Here is a 20,005-nt window from a genome sequence, read left to right as displayed (position 1 = left end):
TAGTGATTAAATGTTTATTTTCTTCACTAAAACTTTTCATATCTTATTTCATGTTCTTCCATTTCGAATGACATGTCATTTTCTTAAAAATAAAAGCAAGTTCTTTACAATCGACATTGTCAGTGTACTTTACTTGAGATATACAGGTAAAGAGTTATTCAATATAAATTTCATTATTGAACCATCTCGAGCAAGTACCAATATTGAAAGTTATCAACTTACAATGTTCAGGGTATTTCGAAGTGTTTCTAGAGTATTGTAAAAACAATGCATACTCACATTCTGTTAACTTTCTTGTATATGTACTCATGGTTGCCCCTGATATTCTTACCTCACACTATATACAACCAATGTTATTTAATATGTGTTTACTTTCCGTAAGGAAAGTAACAATTCCTTCATAAGATCAGCTCCAAATGGTGCGTTTTCCCAAGAGCAAATTTGGACTCACAGTTTTTGACACTTCTATGCAAAACACTTTCTCCAGCATATTTGATCTTCGTATATAAAAAATTTGGGAGTATTCCGGTTTTGACAAGATATGCAAAATTTGCTTCAACATATTCCATCTTATATAACAAATTTGGAGAAACTCAGGTTTGGATATTTATTGCAAAACTAGCTCCAGCATATTCGCTTTTATATAGATAACTAATTTGTAGTACACGGTTTTGTCATTTTATGCAAAACTAGCTCCAGCATATTCCCTCTTATATAACAAATTTGGAGTACACAGTTCTTGACATTTTTATGCAAAACTAGGTTCAGCATATACCTTCTTATATACCAAATTTGAAGTACACTAGCTGTTCTTGATATTACTATGCAAAACTAGCTCCAGCATATTCCATCTTATATAACAAATTTGGAGTACACAGTTCTTGGCATTTTTATGCAAAACTAGCTCCAGCATATTCCATCTTATATAACAAATTTGGAGTACACTGTTCTTAACATTTCTATGCAAAACTAGCTCCAGCATATTCCATCTTATATAACAAATTTGGAGTACACAGTTCTTAACATTTCTATGCAAAACTAGCTCCAGCATATTCCCTCTTATATAACAAATTTGGAATACCCAGTTCTTGACATTTCTATGCAAAATTAGCTCCAGCATATTCCATTTTATATAAAAAATTTGGAGTACACAGTTCTTGCAATTTCTATGCAAAACTAGCTCCAGCATATTCCATCTTATATAACAAATTTGGAGTACACAGTTCTTGACATTTCTATGCAAAACAAGCTCCAGCATATTCCCTCTTATATAATAAATTTGGAGTACACAGTTCTTGACATTTCCATGCAAAACTAGCTCCCTATTAAAAGCATTATAAGTATCATGAATAACAAAATCTGGGAGTACCGACGTTCGAGCATTGAAATCGCCAAAAATTGTATAATAGCAGTCATCATTTGAACAATTTTCTACATAAGTAACTGAATCAATCAATCTGTCAAAAATGTTATCATCTATTGTGGATTGTCTACTACTATTGTCTGGTATTACATAACACAGACCAATATATATATCTTTATCTATTAAAAGTTTATTGGCCGAAATTTTTATCCATAATATATCATCTTGGGATGTAAAAAATAATGTATCATCAGAAACAAAATTTGATTTCACATAAATAATAATGCCACCAGAATTCCGTTTTGCTGTATTTTTAACAGATGTTCTATGTAAAACAAAATACTCAAAACCGTCGACCTGTAAATTAGAAAATGAATCTGTCCACGTTTCTGTAAAAAGAACAATGTCATTACTTTCAAACACATTTTTCACAAAATCTGAATTCAGTTTATTCGTCCGTTTACTTTGCAAACCATTAATATTCATATACGCACATCTAATAGCGACCTCCTCCGCGGTGTCCTAGATATTGACTTGCTGCCCACGCGTAGGTAAAGTCCGTGCACTCTTGTCCGATGACCTATTTCTATTTTTAGCATTCGGGGAATACCTGTTTCTGCTTTGTGAAGCATTTCGCCTATATGGACTAGATGAGTTATTTCGGCGAAATGAACGGTTTTTAGCACGAGAAACGTGTGTTTCACGATTATTGTTGGGACTGACAATGCGTTTAGGTCTAGTCTGATCACAGTGTGGTTGTTTTACGAGAGTTGTTTCATCGGGATTTTGTGTCACAAATATTTGTTGAGATTCGATGATTGAATTATTTCCATCTTCATGCTCTAAAGTAGAGGCTGCATCACGTATCCGGGTAAGAGTTTCACTTAAAGATGTTTCACACGTGTCTGACACATTTGACATCATCGATGAAGATTGTGTGTTCGTATTTAAAGCCTTTGGCTGACATTCAGTTCGGTTTTGTATTACGGATGAGTCTTGTGGGTAACTACTATCCTGTATATTTTGAACATTAGACATGTTTTAACTGTGATTGTCAATAGTTGTTTTTGTATTTCCCGTGCACGGCTGATTGAACATACCTGTATTTTCACCTTGGCTATACAATAGATTTGAGTGTTGATTTATTTGAGCGCTTGCGTAGCCAGTCATTGAAGGTTCTTTTTGGAGTTCATATGAATTATGATTGGTTGAAATCACATTATTTTGCGCATATAACAGCGCTCACCTTCTTACAAACCCACAAATAAGGGTTTGTAGAAAAGCATCAAGCATAAGAAATATTTCCACTCTGCATCAATAAAGGAATGTACCTGTAAATAGAAAAAGTGCATAGGACTTTAAAATATAACTCTATTTGCCCGAGATGACAAAAAAGAATATATTTTTTAAAGGTCTTAATATGTGATGGAAATTATAAACATAGCATCAACACTTTGAAAAAAGTAAATAAGGTTTTTGAGAAATCATATAAAATAATTTCGTTTACGGCAAATTCTTGTAAACATTGTTAGGCCTTGTAAAATATAAATTGTATATGATAAAAGGATATCATGTTTCTACTAGTTAAACTTTATGTACTAAGTGTACTTGTGGCTAAAGAACGCGCATTTTATGCAACACATTCAACTATCTCATGATATATTTAGTCCAAGGCCGTTGTTCGAGAGTAGATATAGTGTCTGTGAAGACACGTTGATTCAGGAAATATGTCAAAAATCAGTGTGGAATTGCCCGACGGAAAGACATATAAGTACATATATGAATCTGGATTACTTTATGAGTAAGTGGGTGATTTCATTTATATAATATATCATGAGTCAATGATCGCTTAAATAACCTTTTTCTTACACATGAGTTTTTTTAACAAAACGGTAAATTAAAATATTTGTGAGGTTTCCACCACATTAATTAATGATTGATCTGTATGTTTGTTTTGTTTGCTTTAAAGGTTTTAACGCAATATAAGTACATTGTAGATAATGTGTTGTAAATGTCAACACAAATGTTTAATCGGGAAAATCCTGCAAACAAAATTGAACATATGGAATAAATATCATAATAGATAAATCAATATTGTATTTTTATACTGTATATGTCTAGTAACGCCGGAATGTGAAGCTAACGCACGTTTCGTGCAAAATGTAACGCAGAATTGTGCAATAAATGACGGATACATGGCAGGATTTTTAATGCGATAAGTAAACTTACAATAATATTTTTTATTAAAAAAAATTGAGAAAAAAGGAATAGCCGCATACGGCTGCCAAAAAAACACTCAAAACGATGGTCAAGCCACCATTTACACCAGTGAGCAATTTCGAAATAATCTTGATTAGGTATAAAGTATAAAGTCTTCGCAGCCGTATGCTGCTATTCCTTTTTTTAGTTCGGTTAACCAGTATTGACCAGTTTACTAACCATGTTGGAAATCCTGCCAGGTTTCCGCCATTTATTGCACAATTCAGCTTTACTTTTGCACGAATCGTGCGTTTATTTCACATTCCGGCGTTACTGGATATGCTTATACTGTTTTGCAGGCAAATCTAGTTTTATATTGCTTAATTTCAGTGAGTTGATTTTGAATTTAGTGCCTGACAAAGACCTAAAAACGCAAATTGAAAATATACTTAATCTTGATATTCGGGAAAATGATGTTTATCTGGCGACCTTTCCGAAAAGCGGTAATATTTGGTTTTTGCTTTTTTTGTGTGAGTAAATGATTTTTTTATGCTTCACAAAATATAAGGTATATAAGTGTAAAGACGCGTTATACTATAGGCGCGTCAATGAAAAATGACTTATTTCACATTAAACGGTCTTTATTTTGGGTATATGATAAATAGAATATTAGATTCGTGTAAGTTCATTACTGAATTTATTGCACTTGTTGATTCAACTCGTGCAATAAATTCAGTATTGCAATTACACTCATTCAATATCCTCTATTTATTACACTCATGCACCGCGGTTTATGCGATAAACTCTTATACTTCTAGGAACACACTGGGTATGGGAAATTTTGGGTATGTTGAAAAATGGGAGATCGACATACGATACGAAAACAAAACAATCAGCAACATTGGACTTTCAGTCACCAGAACTTATCGGAAATATTACATCACCAAGGATCCTGAACTGCCATTACCCGTGTAAACTCACACCAAAGGGAGTATTCAATAAAGGAGTGAAAATAGTTCATGTTATGCGAAACCCAAAAGATGTTATTGTATCTTGCTATTATCACATGAAGATAATGGCTGGTGAACTCTTTCAATTAAGTTTTCAAGAGTTTCTTCCCTTGATGCTTGGTGACTATGGCACATGTAGGTTTGATTTCTGTTAAGTTTTTGTTTAACATCGCGCCAACACTGTAAAGATCATAATTATGATTTACCAGCTTTATAAGTGGAAGAAGGCCTCATGAACCTCTTTGTGTATTATTTCAGGCACAACGGACACGTGAGTTCAACCACGGACATTGCGTTTATTAATCGAAAAGTTTCCGAGCATAAACAGATCCGAAGTCGTGAGCTTGATTCGAACCCACAGCGATGAGGGCCTAGTTGTTTGAAGGAATCGACCTTAGCCACTCGACCATGATCGCCTTATTATATCTTTTTGTCCCTTTTCAGTAGAAGTTCAAAAAAGAAAAAGAAAAAGAAAAAACGTTTATTGTTGTTTGTTTTTTTTCTTTCAATACGAAAATATATTTTGTTTTACTAATCATTAGAAATTTGACATACAAAAAATTTCATATTGTATTATACCGCTATTAACTCGCACATTTTACATTATATAGGACAATTTATACAAAACTCTAGCATAACTTATAGATAATGTGTCTTTATTCATTTCAGACTTTTTCTACCCATGGTTCAAATACGTAAAAGAATGGGAGAGATTTTCAAAGAAACATCCAGATCAAATACTTAACATATACTATGAAGACTTAAAGGAGGTATATTAAAATAAATTTCTGTAAATTTACTAGGAAATCTGGTTTGATAGATTCATATAAATTGCAATTATAGAACTAAGTTAGTTCTTTAATTAAATATGCTATTTGGTGTTACACAGTGTGAAGAACAAAAACATTTTACAGTCACAAATGAAAAAGATAAAACACATATTCAATAGGTAAGTATTCAGTTTTTTTGTTTTGCCTGTAATCGCCATGACAAAATACCGCATAATAAAGTCTTAACCGAAACCGTGTAGTAACAAGCAAGGATTTCCGTTTCTTGGATTCAGTTCAAACTGTGCTACCATCAAACCATGGAGACCGATTTTCCTTTGATAAATGATTCCTTTATTTATATAAAAAATCAACAGATTGAAAGTAATATGTCTGTAAATTTTCCTTTTATAATGCATCCATGCTACTTAAATACAACTTATACATAATATTTCTAAACTGATTTTAAATAGGATTCCGTCCGTGAAATAAAGAAAATGGACACATTTCTAGGAACGGGACAAAATGATGATGTTATCAAAGAGATAGCTGAAGCATGTAGATTTAAAAACATGAAAAAAGCTGATGCAGAAGTCAAGTTGCCCGAGGAGTTCATGGTTAAAGCAGGAAGACCATGTTTGTATAGATTAGGTATCTATCATTGCTGTTTAGACAAACTACATCAAAATTTGTTTCTTTATTTTTTTCATAATGCTTTTTGGTCGTCATTGGTTGCTTTTTTTTATAATAAAATCATTTTATTAGTTGATATATTAAAATTTGATAATAAACAATCATTTTTTTTTTCTTTTTTTTTGGTTTTCTTTAAATACAATTGTATCCAAGTTACATGTAAGTTAAAGAACCTGTAACACAATTTTTCTATAGTTTTAAATCATAAATATGATGCTCTTATTAAGATTTATCAAAATTGTAGGTTCCAAAAAGCATTATTTATAAAAAATTACCGAATTTAACATTTCATGTAAATAAAGGGAGGTAATAAAAGTTTTATTTTCTGTAAAGTTTAAGTCAAATTATACAATAAGAAAAGAATGCATAAATTTTAATGATTACATATAATATGCACAAATATTTGCAGTACATATTTTACATATTCTTCGATGTTTGAAAATTGTTTTCTTTGCATAATTATGTACATATATATAATTTCACTTAGTATGGTTTAGCACTTTGATTTTAAGTACTATTTCTTCCAGTGGTAATACAGTACTCTTCAAATTATATTGCTGTGTCGCTTATTACTGTGATTTTTTCGTGTTTTTTTTTCTTGACCCTAAACATGCAATATTCATTAATTAAAATATTCCCGTCTGCTGTAGGTGTAAAATCAAGTATACTAAGTGAGAGCTTCCAGAAAAGCTTAATGCACGATGGCTTGGAGATTCACGTTTATCATCGGAAAGAGTTGAAGGCAGCACACTAGCATTTTTGGTTAGTTTTGTTCATTCTGACAGAAAACATTACAAGAATTGGTTAAATCCTCATTCAAACATTTTTTTCAGGTGAAGTAGGTGACTGGAAAAATCACTTCACCCTTGAACAAAATGAGCAAGTGGATAAATGGATTGAGGAGAATTTGGTTGAAACAGAACTTTCGTTTAAATACACACTTTGAATACAAAGAAAGGATATATGAATAAAACAATTAAATATGTAAGAGATGTACATAAAACAATGAGACTTTCACTTTTAAAAACACTGTGTATTTTTCTTACACGCCTTACAAGGACACAGATACAAAAAGAGAAATAAAATATAGCAATTATTGGAAATGTAAAATTTCTCTTTAAGAAATAACTAATCTAAAAGCTATAACCTAATCTAAAAGCTATAATAACAATTCGTTTTTTACAAGCAATGACTTATCTATACATCATATAAAATTTAATGTATATAAATATATAAAGACCAATGTAACAACATTACCAGTGCATGGGGGCAAAAATAATGAATTCTATACTAAGTCTTGATCATTTAGGACTTAATGATATAAGATTGTTTTATGATACCAATTAAAATTGTTTTCATTTAAAGGAGTAATTTATACAAGATTTGTAGAACGATTTTTGGCATGCAGTTAATGATTTTTGGCACTGCAAAAATTGGAAAGCAATTTTTCAAACCAATATGAGAAAAATGGAAATACGACTTAGCTCTCACGATATTAGCTTGACTTTTTTTTTACTTATATATATATGCGTTTATGTAAAAATGTGTGTATATATATAGGATATGGAAAGGATTCATACTTTGACAAAACTAATTTGACAAGACAGACCGATTAAATTTATAAAAAGGAAACGTTAAGATTTGTTCAAACATTTCTTTGTTAGAAAAAGTAAACCCCGCCCGGCGCGGCGATACATGTACTACGACCTTTGAAGGTAACTAGGGTTTGACTTGATTATTAGTCTTTACAAGAGTAACTTGCCTTAGTAGTCAGTCTATTTTTAGAACAAACACGGAATAAAAAGAAAATGTTAACAGTGCATAAATTGGATGAAAATTCTTCTATTTCTTTGAAAATTGTGAAATTACAATTGCATGTACTGAATTTATATCAAAACTTAAATAGAAGAAATTGTAGAGATTTTAGTGATATTATAATAAAAATAGGCAAAGAATCAGTATAATTAATGTACTTGATTTAATTCAAGTGTATGTATATGATAAACGAATAGCTGTAACGTTTTATTTTGTGTGGTCGTATAAAGTCTTTGGAAAATGTGTAGATTTCATACTTACCTGGTACAGGGAACACCGTGATCTGCAAGGCGGTTTCCCCAGAAAGAGGCCCTTCCATTGCACTTCGGTTGGGCTGACGTCTGCGATAGCCCCAAATGTGGGTTACTCGGGTACGCAATTTATTGGTGTGGGGACTGCGTTCGCGCTATCCCTGAATAATTTCATTTGTTATCATCATAGAAACAAGAGCTGTCGGTAGGACAGCAACGCTCGACTATTCTTAGTGCTTGATAGTAAAAAAAAATGCTTGATACAGTTACCTCCTCCTGTTTACAGGTTGGGGTCATGATGGTGAACAAGTGTGCAAAGTTTCAAAGCCATATGTCAATGGGCTTTGAAAATATTTGAACTATTACAAAAACTTAAACGTAAATTCTAAGTCGAAAAAAGGGGCATAATTCTGTGAAAATGCTTGATAGAGTTACCTCCTCCTGTCTACAGGTTGGGGTCATGATGGTCAACAAGTGTGCAAAGTTTCAAAGCCATATGTCAATGGACTTTGAAAATATTTGAACTATTACAAAAACTTTAACATAAATTCTAAGTCGAAAAAGGGGCATAATTCTGTCAAAATGCTTGATACAGTTACCTCCTCCTGTCTACAGGTTTGGGTCATGATGGTGAACAGGTGTGCAAAGTTTCAAAGCCATATGTCAATGGACTTTGAAAATATTTGAGGTATTACAAAAACTTTAACATAAATTCTAAGTTGAAAAAGGGGCATAATTCTGTCAAAATGCTTGATAGAGTTACCTCCTCCTGTCTACAGGTTGGGGTCATGATGGTGAACAAGTGTGCAAAGTTTCAAAGCCATATGTCAATGGATTTTGAAAATATTTGAACTATTACAAAAACTTTAACATAAGTGGTTACGCCGACGCCGACGCTCGGGTGACTGCAATAGCTCTACTTATTCTTATCGAATAGTCGAGCTAAAAACTAACGTGATCTCAAACACCAAAAGCAGCAAGTGTTGTTCCCTGTTGAATCTGTAAAATGCCTTAAACAATATTATAATACAAGAAAAGCATTGATGCAAAGCATCAAAGGGCGTCCAAGCAAGAAATGCAGCAAGTGAAGATGAACTAGTACACATATGATTATAAACTACCAGAAATGTATATCACTTATGAATGAGCGGACGAAAGACATTGTTCATTATGATTGGCATGCTAGAGATTAGAATATTACTTGTTATTTCTTTATGATCGTGGTTATTAATAGCAACGGATATACATGTATGCAATCATTTACATGTATAATCCATATGTGTAACGCATGATCAACACGTACCTGGCACCTTGTAATTGTCCCTTATTATGTTATCGCTATTAGCGAAGACCCCCTCTTAAGGTATCTGTTCACACTTAGTAAAAATATGACACTGGTTATATTACCATGTTGATCATGTTGAGCATAATTGTTTATTATACAATAATTGTAATATCTATTAATTAAAAAAAAAAAATACAAATTTTATGAATATTGTTTTCTTTTCTTTTTTGTGTTTTATGTGCTATTTCAATACTGAGTTTTTACTACTCTTTTTTTATTAAAATTGTAAAATAAATTTTAAGAATTCGATTGTCATATTGACCGACGATTATAAGTAACTGGAAAAAAGTCAGTAAATTATGGTTTATCTTTCAATATATAATATTGTTTATTCTTAAACCATGTACATGTACATTTGTATTTTTCTTTATCATTTTTTTAAATTATCAATCAATTGAATAATTCATTAAATCTAATTTGTAACATTGAACAATTCCTCGCATCTTTACTAAACACGGATAACAAATTAAATAAAATGTTTCAAAGTTGATAATTTATTACATGCTTTTCGGTGGGTTTATAGAAATATATCAGTGATATAAAACTGGTAATTTCACTGTTTCAAAATGATAAATAAAAAAACCCCGAAGAGCGCGATTTTATTGACGGATTTGAAAAATGTTTGCATTGCGAAATTCTCCAGTTCGCTATTCAGTGTAACATATCGCGACATTTCATTCTTAATTAATAATCAAGCACCCTCATAACCGATCGGAAATGATCGGCTTTTATTATGACCGAGAAGTTGCTGTCGCCCTTTCACAAATCTGATTTCATATATGAAGTTTGTTATTATTAAAGTAAAAAAAAATCTGTATATTTTTTTAATTACCATTTTTCATTTTTTTGGCTATTATTGGCTGTAACTTTGTTATTTTTGAATGGATTGTCTTCAAACTTTAACATAATAATCTTCAAGGATAGCCCTTTAAAATAACCAGACAGACCTTGACCTTCACTTAATATTCATATGAAAAAGGCAAAGCCTCAAAGCGAGCTCGATGTACTTTTACGTGAAATAGTATGAAATAATCGCTCATTTTTATTTCAAATGCAGTAACGAGTGCGTGTGACGTCACACGTACTGTGTTAAATATGGCCCCGCCCCTGTCGTGAAATGAATAACGAGTTTTGAAAACGTTGATAAAACTTTGTTTATTTTATTTCACTCTATAATTTTTCAAGCGAAATAAAGATTATTTAAAGTGAAATAAATGTAAAACTTAAAACGTTTGCGACATTAAAATAGCGTACTTGATTTGTTTGTTTTGCACGTGCTGTTTGGCGCTACATTGTGACGTCAGGTAAACAATACTTTAAACGTCTGTACAGCGTTAATGACTGAAAAAAAGATATTGGTGTTCGGATTCATTTTCTTAGTTAGACCATTTTCTTTCATTCTAGATAGTTTTCACAATAGAATTCGACAAAAAATTGTTTTTATTTATCAGATTTCAAACAAAATGGCGCCTTCGATTTTCATTTTTTATACACAGCTTCCGTTATTCTGGTTCCCTGTCCAATTATGGTTCCCATAGACGTGCGCGGGTGACCAGTCTACACATCCGTTTTCAGTCAGAATTCCTCAATTTTTATCGTTATCTTTAAATTCGAAAGGTTGCGATGTGTCCAATTCGGTACTTTGGACGAAAGTTTTCAAAACCATCACTTAGCAGGTACTCGCGTTACCGTAAAGCTGGCTTTGCGAGCAGGCCCTTCGGGCCAGCTCGTCGAGCTCGCTATAAATGACCTTGACTTTGAAGATCAAGTTATTGAAATTTTCATTTTTATGGCTGTAACTTTGCTATTATTGAATGGATTGACTTCATTTCTTAAGTACAAGACCTTCATGTTTATCAAACTCAAATTGACTTTGGCTCTTTTATGACCTTGACCTTGAATGTTAAATTACTGAATTTTCACTGATTTGTGCATTAAGTGACCATATATATTTATTGGTGTGTATGTATACAACAATTGTGCATATATATAAATGCGTATATATATATATAAATGCGTAATAAATACGGTGGCTCTTGTTAAGATAGAAACAGTAGATATTGAATGCTGACAGAATGACTGGAAGTTGTAAAATATGTTGCTAAAACTTAATAATTGAATATGAATATCATGTTGCTTTATGTAATCAAATATACAGAGATCTAAAATAAAAAAATCTTGGCAGAGGCTCATTGCAACGTGCACAAAATTTAGTAAATTAATGTCTTCTAAGAATAGCAAAACAACATTAAATCTGGTAAAATCCGTTACGAACGCTTTATCTGTAAATACAATTTCTCATGATATATAAGTATCTAATGATCGTAAATATTATTATAGTACATAAATGCATTAGTTTGTACTTAAAGTGCATGTATTATTTTTGTCATAATGACATATTGTGAAAGATACAGATAAACCTTGATTTTGAACTTTGATTTTTATCTTATTACTGTCTTGTCTGTGGTACACAAGTTCTTTAACAAATGAATTTCCAAAATGAATTAAATATGTATGCCTATATATCAACATGTGTCCACTTTCGTGAATTCAACAATAAATGCACAAGAAATAGAGAATATACCGTACCTTTAGGCAAACAAGCTTTGCATTGCTATTTATAACCTTAATCTTAATATTTAAGAGAAAATAATCAACTATCTAAATTTGAGTTTTCCATTAAAGGGAAATAAGAATGGTAAGACATGTTATTATTGTACTAATGGATAAATAGGTAGATACATACTTTTATTTCCTCCAATATCGTGTTTCAAAATTCAATAAAAATGTGACTTGCTTTTAAGATTGAATAACATTTGATCAAAGAATAATAAGTAGACGATCTTGTTTGGCACGATATTGTTTTGAAGTCGCATGCCTCATGATGAGTCAAAAATTGTTTCAAAACAATCAACCTTGAGAAAAATGCTATTTAAAGGAAATAAAAAATATTTGCAAATTCAAGAAATAATTTTTCATGTTTTATGCAATTAATGATTCATTTTGGGAGTATTTATTAGAAATAAACAAACTTGTTTGTTAATTAGGAGAAGAACCTTGCTGAGCTGTGTCAAAATTTTCTGATCTCTAGCAGGAAAATTATGAAATCTGCATGGAAATATTTTCAAACAGTGTCCGGTTGATGGTCTCCCTAGTATGTCAGCAAGTTTCGTTTACATAAAAATTATTGTGAAACTGACAAGTATCTGGTATTATCAAATAGTATTAAAACAACTGTTCACCCTTTTATAATATTTTGCATTCATCGTAGGAATATTGATTTATTTATATTAAGTCCGAGCCCGATAATTCGTAGTATTGGGACTGAATATTTACTTCGAAATAAACGATGACTTCGAATAGTCGGAATCCGAACATAGTGATAGACGACAACGACTCAACTTTGACCATATGCCAATCATAGCAAAACTACCGTTTACAACACATTTGCTTCCGGTAAAATATTAAAGTCTGTATTGACCATAATGATCTGACGTATCATAAAAATCTGGAAACAAAAGTGATCCCTCGGAAGCATGAATAACTGCAAAATAACATGAAAATTGCAGACTCGGTTCTATTTAATCTGTACATGAGGGATAATGAAAAAGAGCAACATCCTTCACGCCCCCTAGCATCGGCATGAGCGGTTCTCAATTCTCAACACTTAAAAGTGCTGGACTTCAATGATCCCGAAAGCCAGAAAAAACATAACAACACTGAAGTGAAGTACGGGGCAACTTAGCCCGCGAAGAATAACGACTATGCTGTACAGCTTTTATATAATTCCTTCTGGAGATCTGTTTGCCAACACGATATTTACATCTTAACTTGACACATACACTCATACATACATGTTATGTCGTTATAACCTTCAAATGCAGCATAACGTTTATCTTCAACGTTGATATGAAATAAAGTCCGCATATTTATCAGTTAAACATGTATAAATAAAGTCAAACACGTTTGATATATTCAACCACCTATAAATATTTAAGAATATTATTTTAACTTGATGATATAATTTTGAGTACAAGGGCATTTATTCAATTAAATAGGGTAAGGTTCATATATAATTTTGAGTTTAATGAAAATTTATAATAATAATGCCATAATCTCAAAAGACAATTTTAAAGCTATTTGTTTGCTGTAAGCAAACAACGTACTATATAATTATATATATAGTTATATATCGTATTTCTTGTTATATATTTTATACTATGTTTCAAGTCAACATTTAAAATAATATCAGTTTGATACTTGATAAAGTGTGATTTCGTGAATGTAGCAATTATCTCGTTCAATTATAATTGCATTTTTTATTTTTTCTATTTCATTGCAATATTGAACGTCGGAATTTCCTGTTATAAGTGTCAAAATACCGTGTTAAACCCGGTGCTAGAGGGCGTAAGGGAGGTTGCACTTATTCATAATTCCTAATGCACACACCTGTTCAAACTGAGTCTGTAATTTTTATGTATTTTTTATGTAATTTTGCTGTGATTTATGCTTACAAGGATCACACTTTATTAAGATTTTTTCCTATAAAACCACAGATAAAAGACATTTTAGTGGGCGGAAAACTTACAATGATAAAGATTACCACAGAACTACCTAATGGACGTAAGGAAGAATACATATTCGCGGACGGAATAAATTACAGGTGAGTGTTTTAATGACATACTTGTATAATACATAATAACTAACAGTGCATGTGCAAGCAAACATTAGGGGCGTCCGTGGCCGAGTGGTTAAGGTCGTTGACTTCAAATCACTTACCCCTAACTGCTGTGGGTCCGAATCCTGACATTAACTTTGAATTCTTTAATGTGAGAAAGCTATTCAGAAAGCTTTACGGAACGTCGGTGGTTCTACTCAGGTGTCCGTTCATGCCTGAAATAATGCAATGAGGGGCATCTGAGGTCTTCCTCCACAAGTAAAGCTGGAACGTTGCGATATATTTGTCGATGTGACGTAAAGCCCAAAACAGAGGCAAGCATACATATAAATTTGTTTCAAACATTAGCGCACTGTATCGACAAGCCCGTCACGTGACTATAGAGGATAAACATATTCACGGCTGATGACTGAAGAAAAACACACCTTGACCACATCAGTTACTGATAAGCTCAAGTATCAGATATCATTACAGGTCTTTTTCTAGTACAGATCTTTTTCCAGGTAGGAAAATCATGGTCATGGTGTCATGTATGTAGGAAAAATATACTGATTGTTATCTATATGTCTCTGCTTTTGGTGTCCAGTTATGGTTCCCTAAAAGTAACTTATAGGTTACCAAATTTTATTATTTTCTGTTGTTTGGCAATTGGTATAGTTAAAGTAATTAAGTATTTTGTATGAAGTCAAAATACTACTTTGTTTACATTTTGCTACCTTTTTACTTTTTTTCACATTCACCAAATTGAATGATAAGCATCAACAATGCATTGAAGCCATTATTACTAAACATTATTTCGCTACTTCTCAAAAAGAAAATTAATCACTGAGGCATGATATGCCTTTAATATGAAAATAATTAACACCAGTTTTTTTATTATGAGTTGTAAGTAATCCAATCTTATTTGTCTTTTACTCTTATTAAAAATTGTATGTATCTCTTAAAACTAAAATGAAAATCAGTTTTCCTACATATGATTCTCCAGCTTTTAAACACATGATAGGATCTTATCGCATGACCGCCACAACTTTCCTTTGAAGATCGGCGTTCTATAAATTCCAGTATTGGAAAACTTTGGGGTGCTCTAAATGAGGTATCAGTACGCTTTGGGTGCTCTAAATGAGGTATCAGTACACTTTCTCGCGCATGCCCTGTTTATTATTTTATTTCAAATAATAAAGTGAGCATACCTGAAAAAGAGCAAAGCAAAACCGAAAACATTGAAAGAACTAATTTTTATTTATCAAATTTACAAATCATGTCTATCTTTTTTTTTCTTCTTCAAAACTTAAAAATACAGTTATTATAAACATGTTGTCCTCCCCGAACAAATTTCCGGGTTTCAAAGCGGTTGATTGGTTGTTTTTAGATTCGTCATCACTTGCGTTAGTTGCGTCATGTAGAAGCGTTTCTGTTGATGGTTTATTTTGACCTGTTCCGTTGATTCTGGCGGATTTAATTTATTTGAAATGTCTACCAACATTTCATTAATGGGTTTATTATAACGTCGGACACCGGCCACAGATCGATGGCCTGTTCGTTTCATGGTTTATTGTTCGGATAAAGACTTGTTGCGCAAGTCTTTTTTCCAGAGTGATTAGTGTAAACACCTTTAAGTCCCGCGAGCTGACATATTTCTTTCATAAAACCTTTAAGTTTATTCACGCCTAAAACTTGATTTGACAAACGCACTTCTCCTGGCTTCCGGGAATGAATTGGTCTCTTATATACAAAACGTTCCATCTTCAAATATTGGTCATGGTACTTAATCCACTAAGTTTTGCCGATTGTTGTAGTGATTTATAACTTTAGGTTCAATACGGCGGTGTTTCAGGCCACCGTTATACGTTTTAGAGTTCTTTCCTGTATAAACTATAACATTTTCATTAGAATCTGAACTTATTTCAAACTGATCAGTTTCCAAATTCCTGTCATATCCCCTTAAACCGAAGAGTTTACAGTAATAGAATTAAAAGAAAGAGCGTCTTTATTACCAAATACTCCCTTTTCCCAAATAACTTTTTCTTCGTCTTCTAAAATGGGCTGAGCTTCCCGTCTTTTGCCGACGACGCCTTCTTTCGTTAGAAATTTCATCTGTGCATCAAGTACACTCCTAAACCTTGCATAATCAGGATTTTTCTCGTCCAAAAAAGTCATGCCAGATATTCCACAATCTCGCAGCTTTCTAAGAAGGCCACATACTAAATGGTAGAGGAACTTGCCATTCTGCTTCCTTACCCCGACGACAAATCTGAAACAATGATAATTTTTTTTTAATTTTTAGCTTTAAACAATGCCTATGTTTAACAGGAGATACTGACCGAAGAGCCATTCAGTGAATCACAATCGGAACGTCCTCGGCTATTATCTATAATAACCTCGGAAACAATACGGATTGAAAGTAGTTCTACCACGTGGTTTTTAATGTAAACAGAAACAGTGTGTGTTATGTAAAACGAATGTATATTTTGACATCCAAAGGAAAATAATGTTTCGGTACAATTATGATTGAAAATATGTCTAACAACACTTTTTAATTAAACAATCCCCACTGATGTACAATTTTAATCAAATTCGACTTGATGTCATTTAGTACTTTCGGTTTCTACAACCCTATTAATAAATATATAAATAATGTATTGTTTGCTTTTGTATCTATGAATTCACTTATATTAGGTGGACTTTTACTTGATATAATCGAAATAAACTTTTCAACTACTCCCAACATAAAATTACGATATATCTCTGAAATATAAACTAGAGGATTTTCTAGATTATATTTTGAAATCGAGGTAGAAATTAATATTTAACACTGAGAAAGATTCATGAACTTACCTCGACAAATGGATATTAATGTCCAATTCCTCCAACACTGGTATTCCAGGCTTCGTTTTTCTCCACGCCTCAAATGTATTGTAAGCCCATTGCGTGTTACGGTCCGTGTTCTTTGATCTTTGACCTTGAACCAGCGCATCAAGGCGCTTTCTCCAAAACGTTCTCTTTTTTCAATAATAAAGGGTTTCTCTTCCTGCTTAAAATCCTGGTCAAAGTCAATCAATTAGAAGTTGCCGAAATAGTTCGGTTGTACATCATTTTCAAAAGTATCCATTTGACTACTTGTCAGTAGGCCTATGTCATTAAAAACACCTCTACGCTCAATTTCACTTAATGTCTGTGAAAGTAACAAATCATCCTGTGTAACGTTTTCACTATTAAACGTATAGCTTGCTCATTTCAAACAAGTCCAAAGCCTGCGATAAAAAACAATCATCATTATCTAACTCCATACTTGTCCCACGACGGGCAAACTGAAAATGACAAGAATTTGGCGCTGAATAAGGTAAACTGCTAGGGCTTGGCAAACGAAAGTGATTGGTTCATTTTTCTAGGGGTTCACTATATCTCTGGCAGCGAATGAGCAGAGGTGTATTTCTATGTGTATCTCTACAATTATCATTTGTTTAAATCATGCGATAATACGAGAGAGCAAAAATCTCCAAGAAAAAGTTGTGGCGGTCATGCGATAAAACAGTTACAGAATATTAACTCGGACTTCACCGGCTGGTATCAGCGCATGGGGCGACAAAAAGGGTCAATCATGGAAATTAATCTCGACGTTCCTTCTCGATTAATCTCTTATGATTGACCCTTGTTGTCGCCCCATGTGCTGATACCAGCCGGTAAAGTCCTCGTTAATATTCTATAACTATTACATAAAACATGCAAGGGTGCTGCTATCAGTGGTACTGTGACAAGTCATGCTATTGTAATTAAATGCTATTCACTGGCCAGAGATAGGACATTTTTGGGGAAAACTGGAAAACTTGGGTTAATGCGTCCTGTCTACTTTGTGGTCAATAAAACATATTACTGGGAAATGCCTTTAACAAATCTTGATAATGTTAAAACGATCACCGGAATCTTTCCAAAGACAAAATGATCTTATTTAAAGTAATCACATGTCATATATAATTTTCAAATTTAACTTTTACAGGACCACCAACATAAATATGTTATTATGCTATTATTATGTTGTGGGTATTGACAGAATTTATCTTATTATTTAAGAAATAATATATCCCAAACAGTGATTTTATCGCTCAATAACATCACTGTTTGGAGTTCGGATGCGACGAATTATATCATGAGGGCGTGCCGTAGCCCGAGTGATATAATGATGCGCATCCGAACGACAAACAGTGATGTTATCAAGTGATAAAATCACTGATTTGGATATATTATTTCGATTCTAATACGACATCAACAAATAAATGTTGCTGTACCTGATATTAAGCACAATTGCGCCTGGTTTTGTTTCCGTATTTATTTTCAGCGCGTCACATTTTCAGTGGTTACGTCAACGTCACATATCTAAATATAGAACGTCAAACACTTTATAGCATAATGACACACACTTTCGGTTCTTCTATGTTCAATAGGGAAAAATACGGGTCCTGTTAGAATACATTATAATAACATTTAATAAAGTACCATCTTTTTTTTTAATTTTAGCTTCAGCTGAAAAAGCAATTACTCTGATGTGTATAACTGAACTATTAATTATTTTTATTTTAAGTTTGATAATATTTTTTTTTAAATAATTATTTTTGAAGTGTCTATTTTTTATAAGACTTCATGCATAAAATTACTAGTAAATCACCTACTTTGTTGACTGCTAAAAATGTGTATCAAGTTTAAATGTAACGATAAACGCTGGGTTACATTCTTTAGGTCACATGACTCCCTTTGTCGATACAGTGTATAGAATCACCTTTTGATGATCATCTTAATTAGACCTCACATTAAAGTTATTATATTTCTAACTGCCCTGTTTCACAAATTTACCTGCCTTTCACGTTCGATTTATTGTGTTTTATTAAATATAATGTTCATTTTAAGAAGGGATGTATTTATTCCGTGCTGTTTAATTTTTTCAATTAACACAACTCGTTATTCTGTATCTAGTAAGTTAATAACAGTCTGACTCGTTATTTCAGTTCAAAGGCACTGAACTTCTTACCAAAGAAAGATTTAGAAGCTCACATAAATGACGTAAAACAGTTACAAGTTCGTGATAATGACATATATTTGGCTACATTTATGAAAAGTGGTAAGTGTTGCAAATCATAGTCTGAACAGGTGTAGCAAAACACATTTTACTCGTTCTCCAGGATACGTGATTTTTTCCATAACAGGAGGTATATATTGCCACAAATAATAGTGTTGACTGTATTTAGTATCATATTTGACAATAAACCACGAAATAATTATAAATGTATGTTGTTGGCACGTGTGAGATACGTGATCCGATGTAAAATATCTATATATGTACATGTATAGCAGGAAATACATTGTTCTAGAATATAATATATTTATTCATCATACAAATTTTCACGCTTTATCACTTAGAACGCTAATAATATTTTTTGCTTGAAAATTTAAGTAAGATAACCCAAATGATATATCTCTAAGGTGGCACAGAGGTGACATGCACAACATGTTTTTATCATTGCATTGTACTCTTGTTTATCTGGTTCCAATGAAATACTATATATAACTTGGGAGAGGAGAGGGCAACAACTAAGTAGTGCTATAAAAATAATAAGAATCATTTTTATAAAATAGAATGATGCATGTTTGCTACGTCGTGGGTACAACTTACTAACTCTTGAGAATGAAATAGCTATTTCCTTTGAAAAAAATAATTAAAAAAAAAACATTCACCGATTTATAGATAATACTCGAATGAGAATGTCTCAGTTTCTTCATTCATTTCGAATAGTAGATTTCTATAAAATTTCAGTGTTTCGGTTGTCGTTTAAGTTAAGAAATTTTTTTTAGATGCCTAACATACAAACATCGAATGTATTTTAACACTCATAAC

At 32.3% G+C, this 20,005-nt stretch overlaps 2 protein-coding genes, 1 long non-coding RNA gene and 1 other non-coding gene across 4 annotated transcripts; 3 read left to right on the top strand and 1 right to left on the bottom strand.

Annotated features, from left to right (window-relative positions):
• Positions 1-2,958: 2,958 nt before the first annotated feature.
• LOC132722664 (sulfotransferase 1E1-like) lies at positions 2,959-8,256 on the top strand. The gene is made up of 6 exons (XM_060707184.1): positions 2,959-3,164; positions 3,953-4,065; positions 4,381-4,707; positions 5,242-5,342; positions 5,813-5,990; positions 6,866-8,256. The coding sequence occupies exons 1-6, from the start codon at positions 3,091-3,093 to the stop codon at positions 6,976-6,978; spliced, it is 906 nt and encodes a 301-aa protein (XP_060563167.1). The 5' UTR covers positions 2,959-3,090; the 3' UTR covers positions 6,979-8,256.
• Positions 8,101-8,262, top strand: LOC132722668 (U1 spliceosomal RNA). The gene has a single exon (XR_009624642.1). It is a non-coding gene; the product is annotated as a U1 spliceosomal RNA (small nuclear RNA).
• A 5,129-nt stretch (positions 8,263-13,391) lies between these two features.
• On the top strand, positions 13,392-19,460 carry LOC132722663 (uncharacterized). The gene is made up of 3 exons (XR_009624641.1): positions 13,392-13,502; positions 14,000-14,106; positions 19,119-19,460. It is a non-coding gene; the product is annotated as an uncharacterized LOC132722663 (long non-coding RNA).
• LOC132722667 (uncharacterized) lies at positions 15,485-16,084 on the bottom strand (the record flags this gene model as incomplete). Its single annotated transcript, XM_060707186.1, has 2 exons — positions 15,485-15,864; positions 15,929-16,084. Coding segments are annotated over 2 exons (357 nt in total), but the record flags the coding sequence as incomplete, so codon positions are not given.
• Positions 19,461-20,005: the final 545 nt, after the last annotated feature.

This window comes from Ruditapes philippinarum, unplaced genomic scaffold (assembly GCF_026571515.1).
Source record: "Ruditapes philippinarum isolate M1 unplaced genomic scaffold, ASM2657151v2 ctg10884_1_1_1_1, whole genome shotgun sequence".
Lineage (NCBI taxonomy): Eukaryota > Metazoa > Mollusca > Bivalvia > Venerida > Veneridae > Ruditapes > Ruditapes philippinarum.
Note: the sequence above shows the minus strand (reverse complement) of the source record. Positions and strands in the feature narration are given on the sequence as shown.

Excerpts from the sequence above, each read along its gene's own strand:
- LOC132722664 (XM_060707184.1), top strand. The coding sequence starts at position 3,091 with ATGTCAAAAATCAGTGTGGAATTGCCCGACGGAAAGACATATAAGTAC. Across the intron at positions 5,343-5,812 it reads ACTATGAAGACTTAAAGGAG|GATTCCGTCCGTGAAATAAA; the intron begins GTATATTAAAAT and ends GATTTTAAATAG. Across the intron at positions 5,991-6,865 it reads ACCATGTTTGTATAGATTAG|GTGAAGTAGGTGACTGGAAA; the intron begins GTATCTATCATT and ends CATTTTTTTCAG.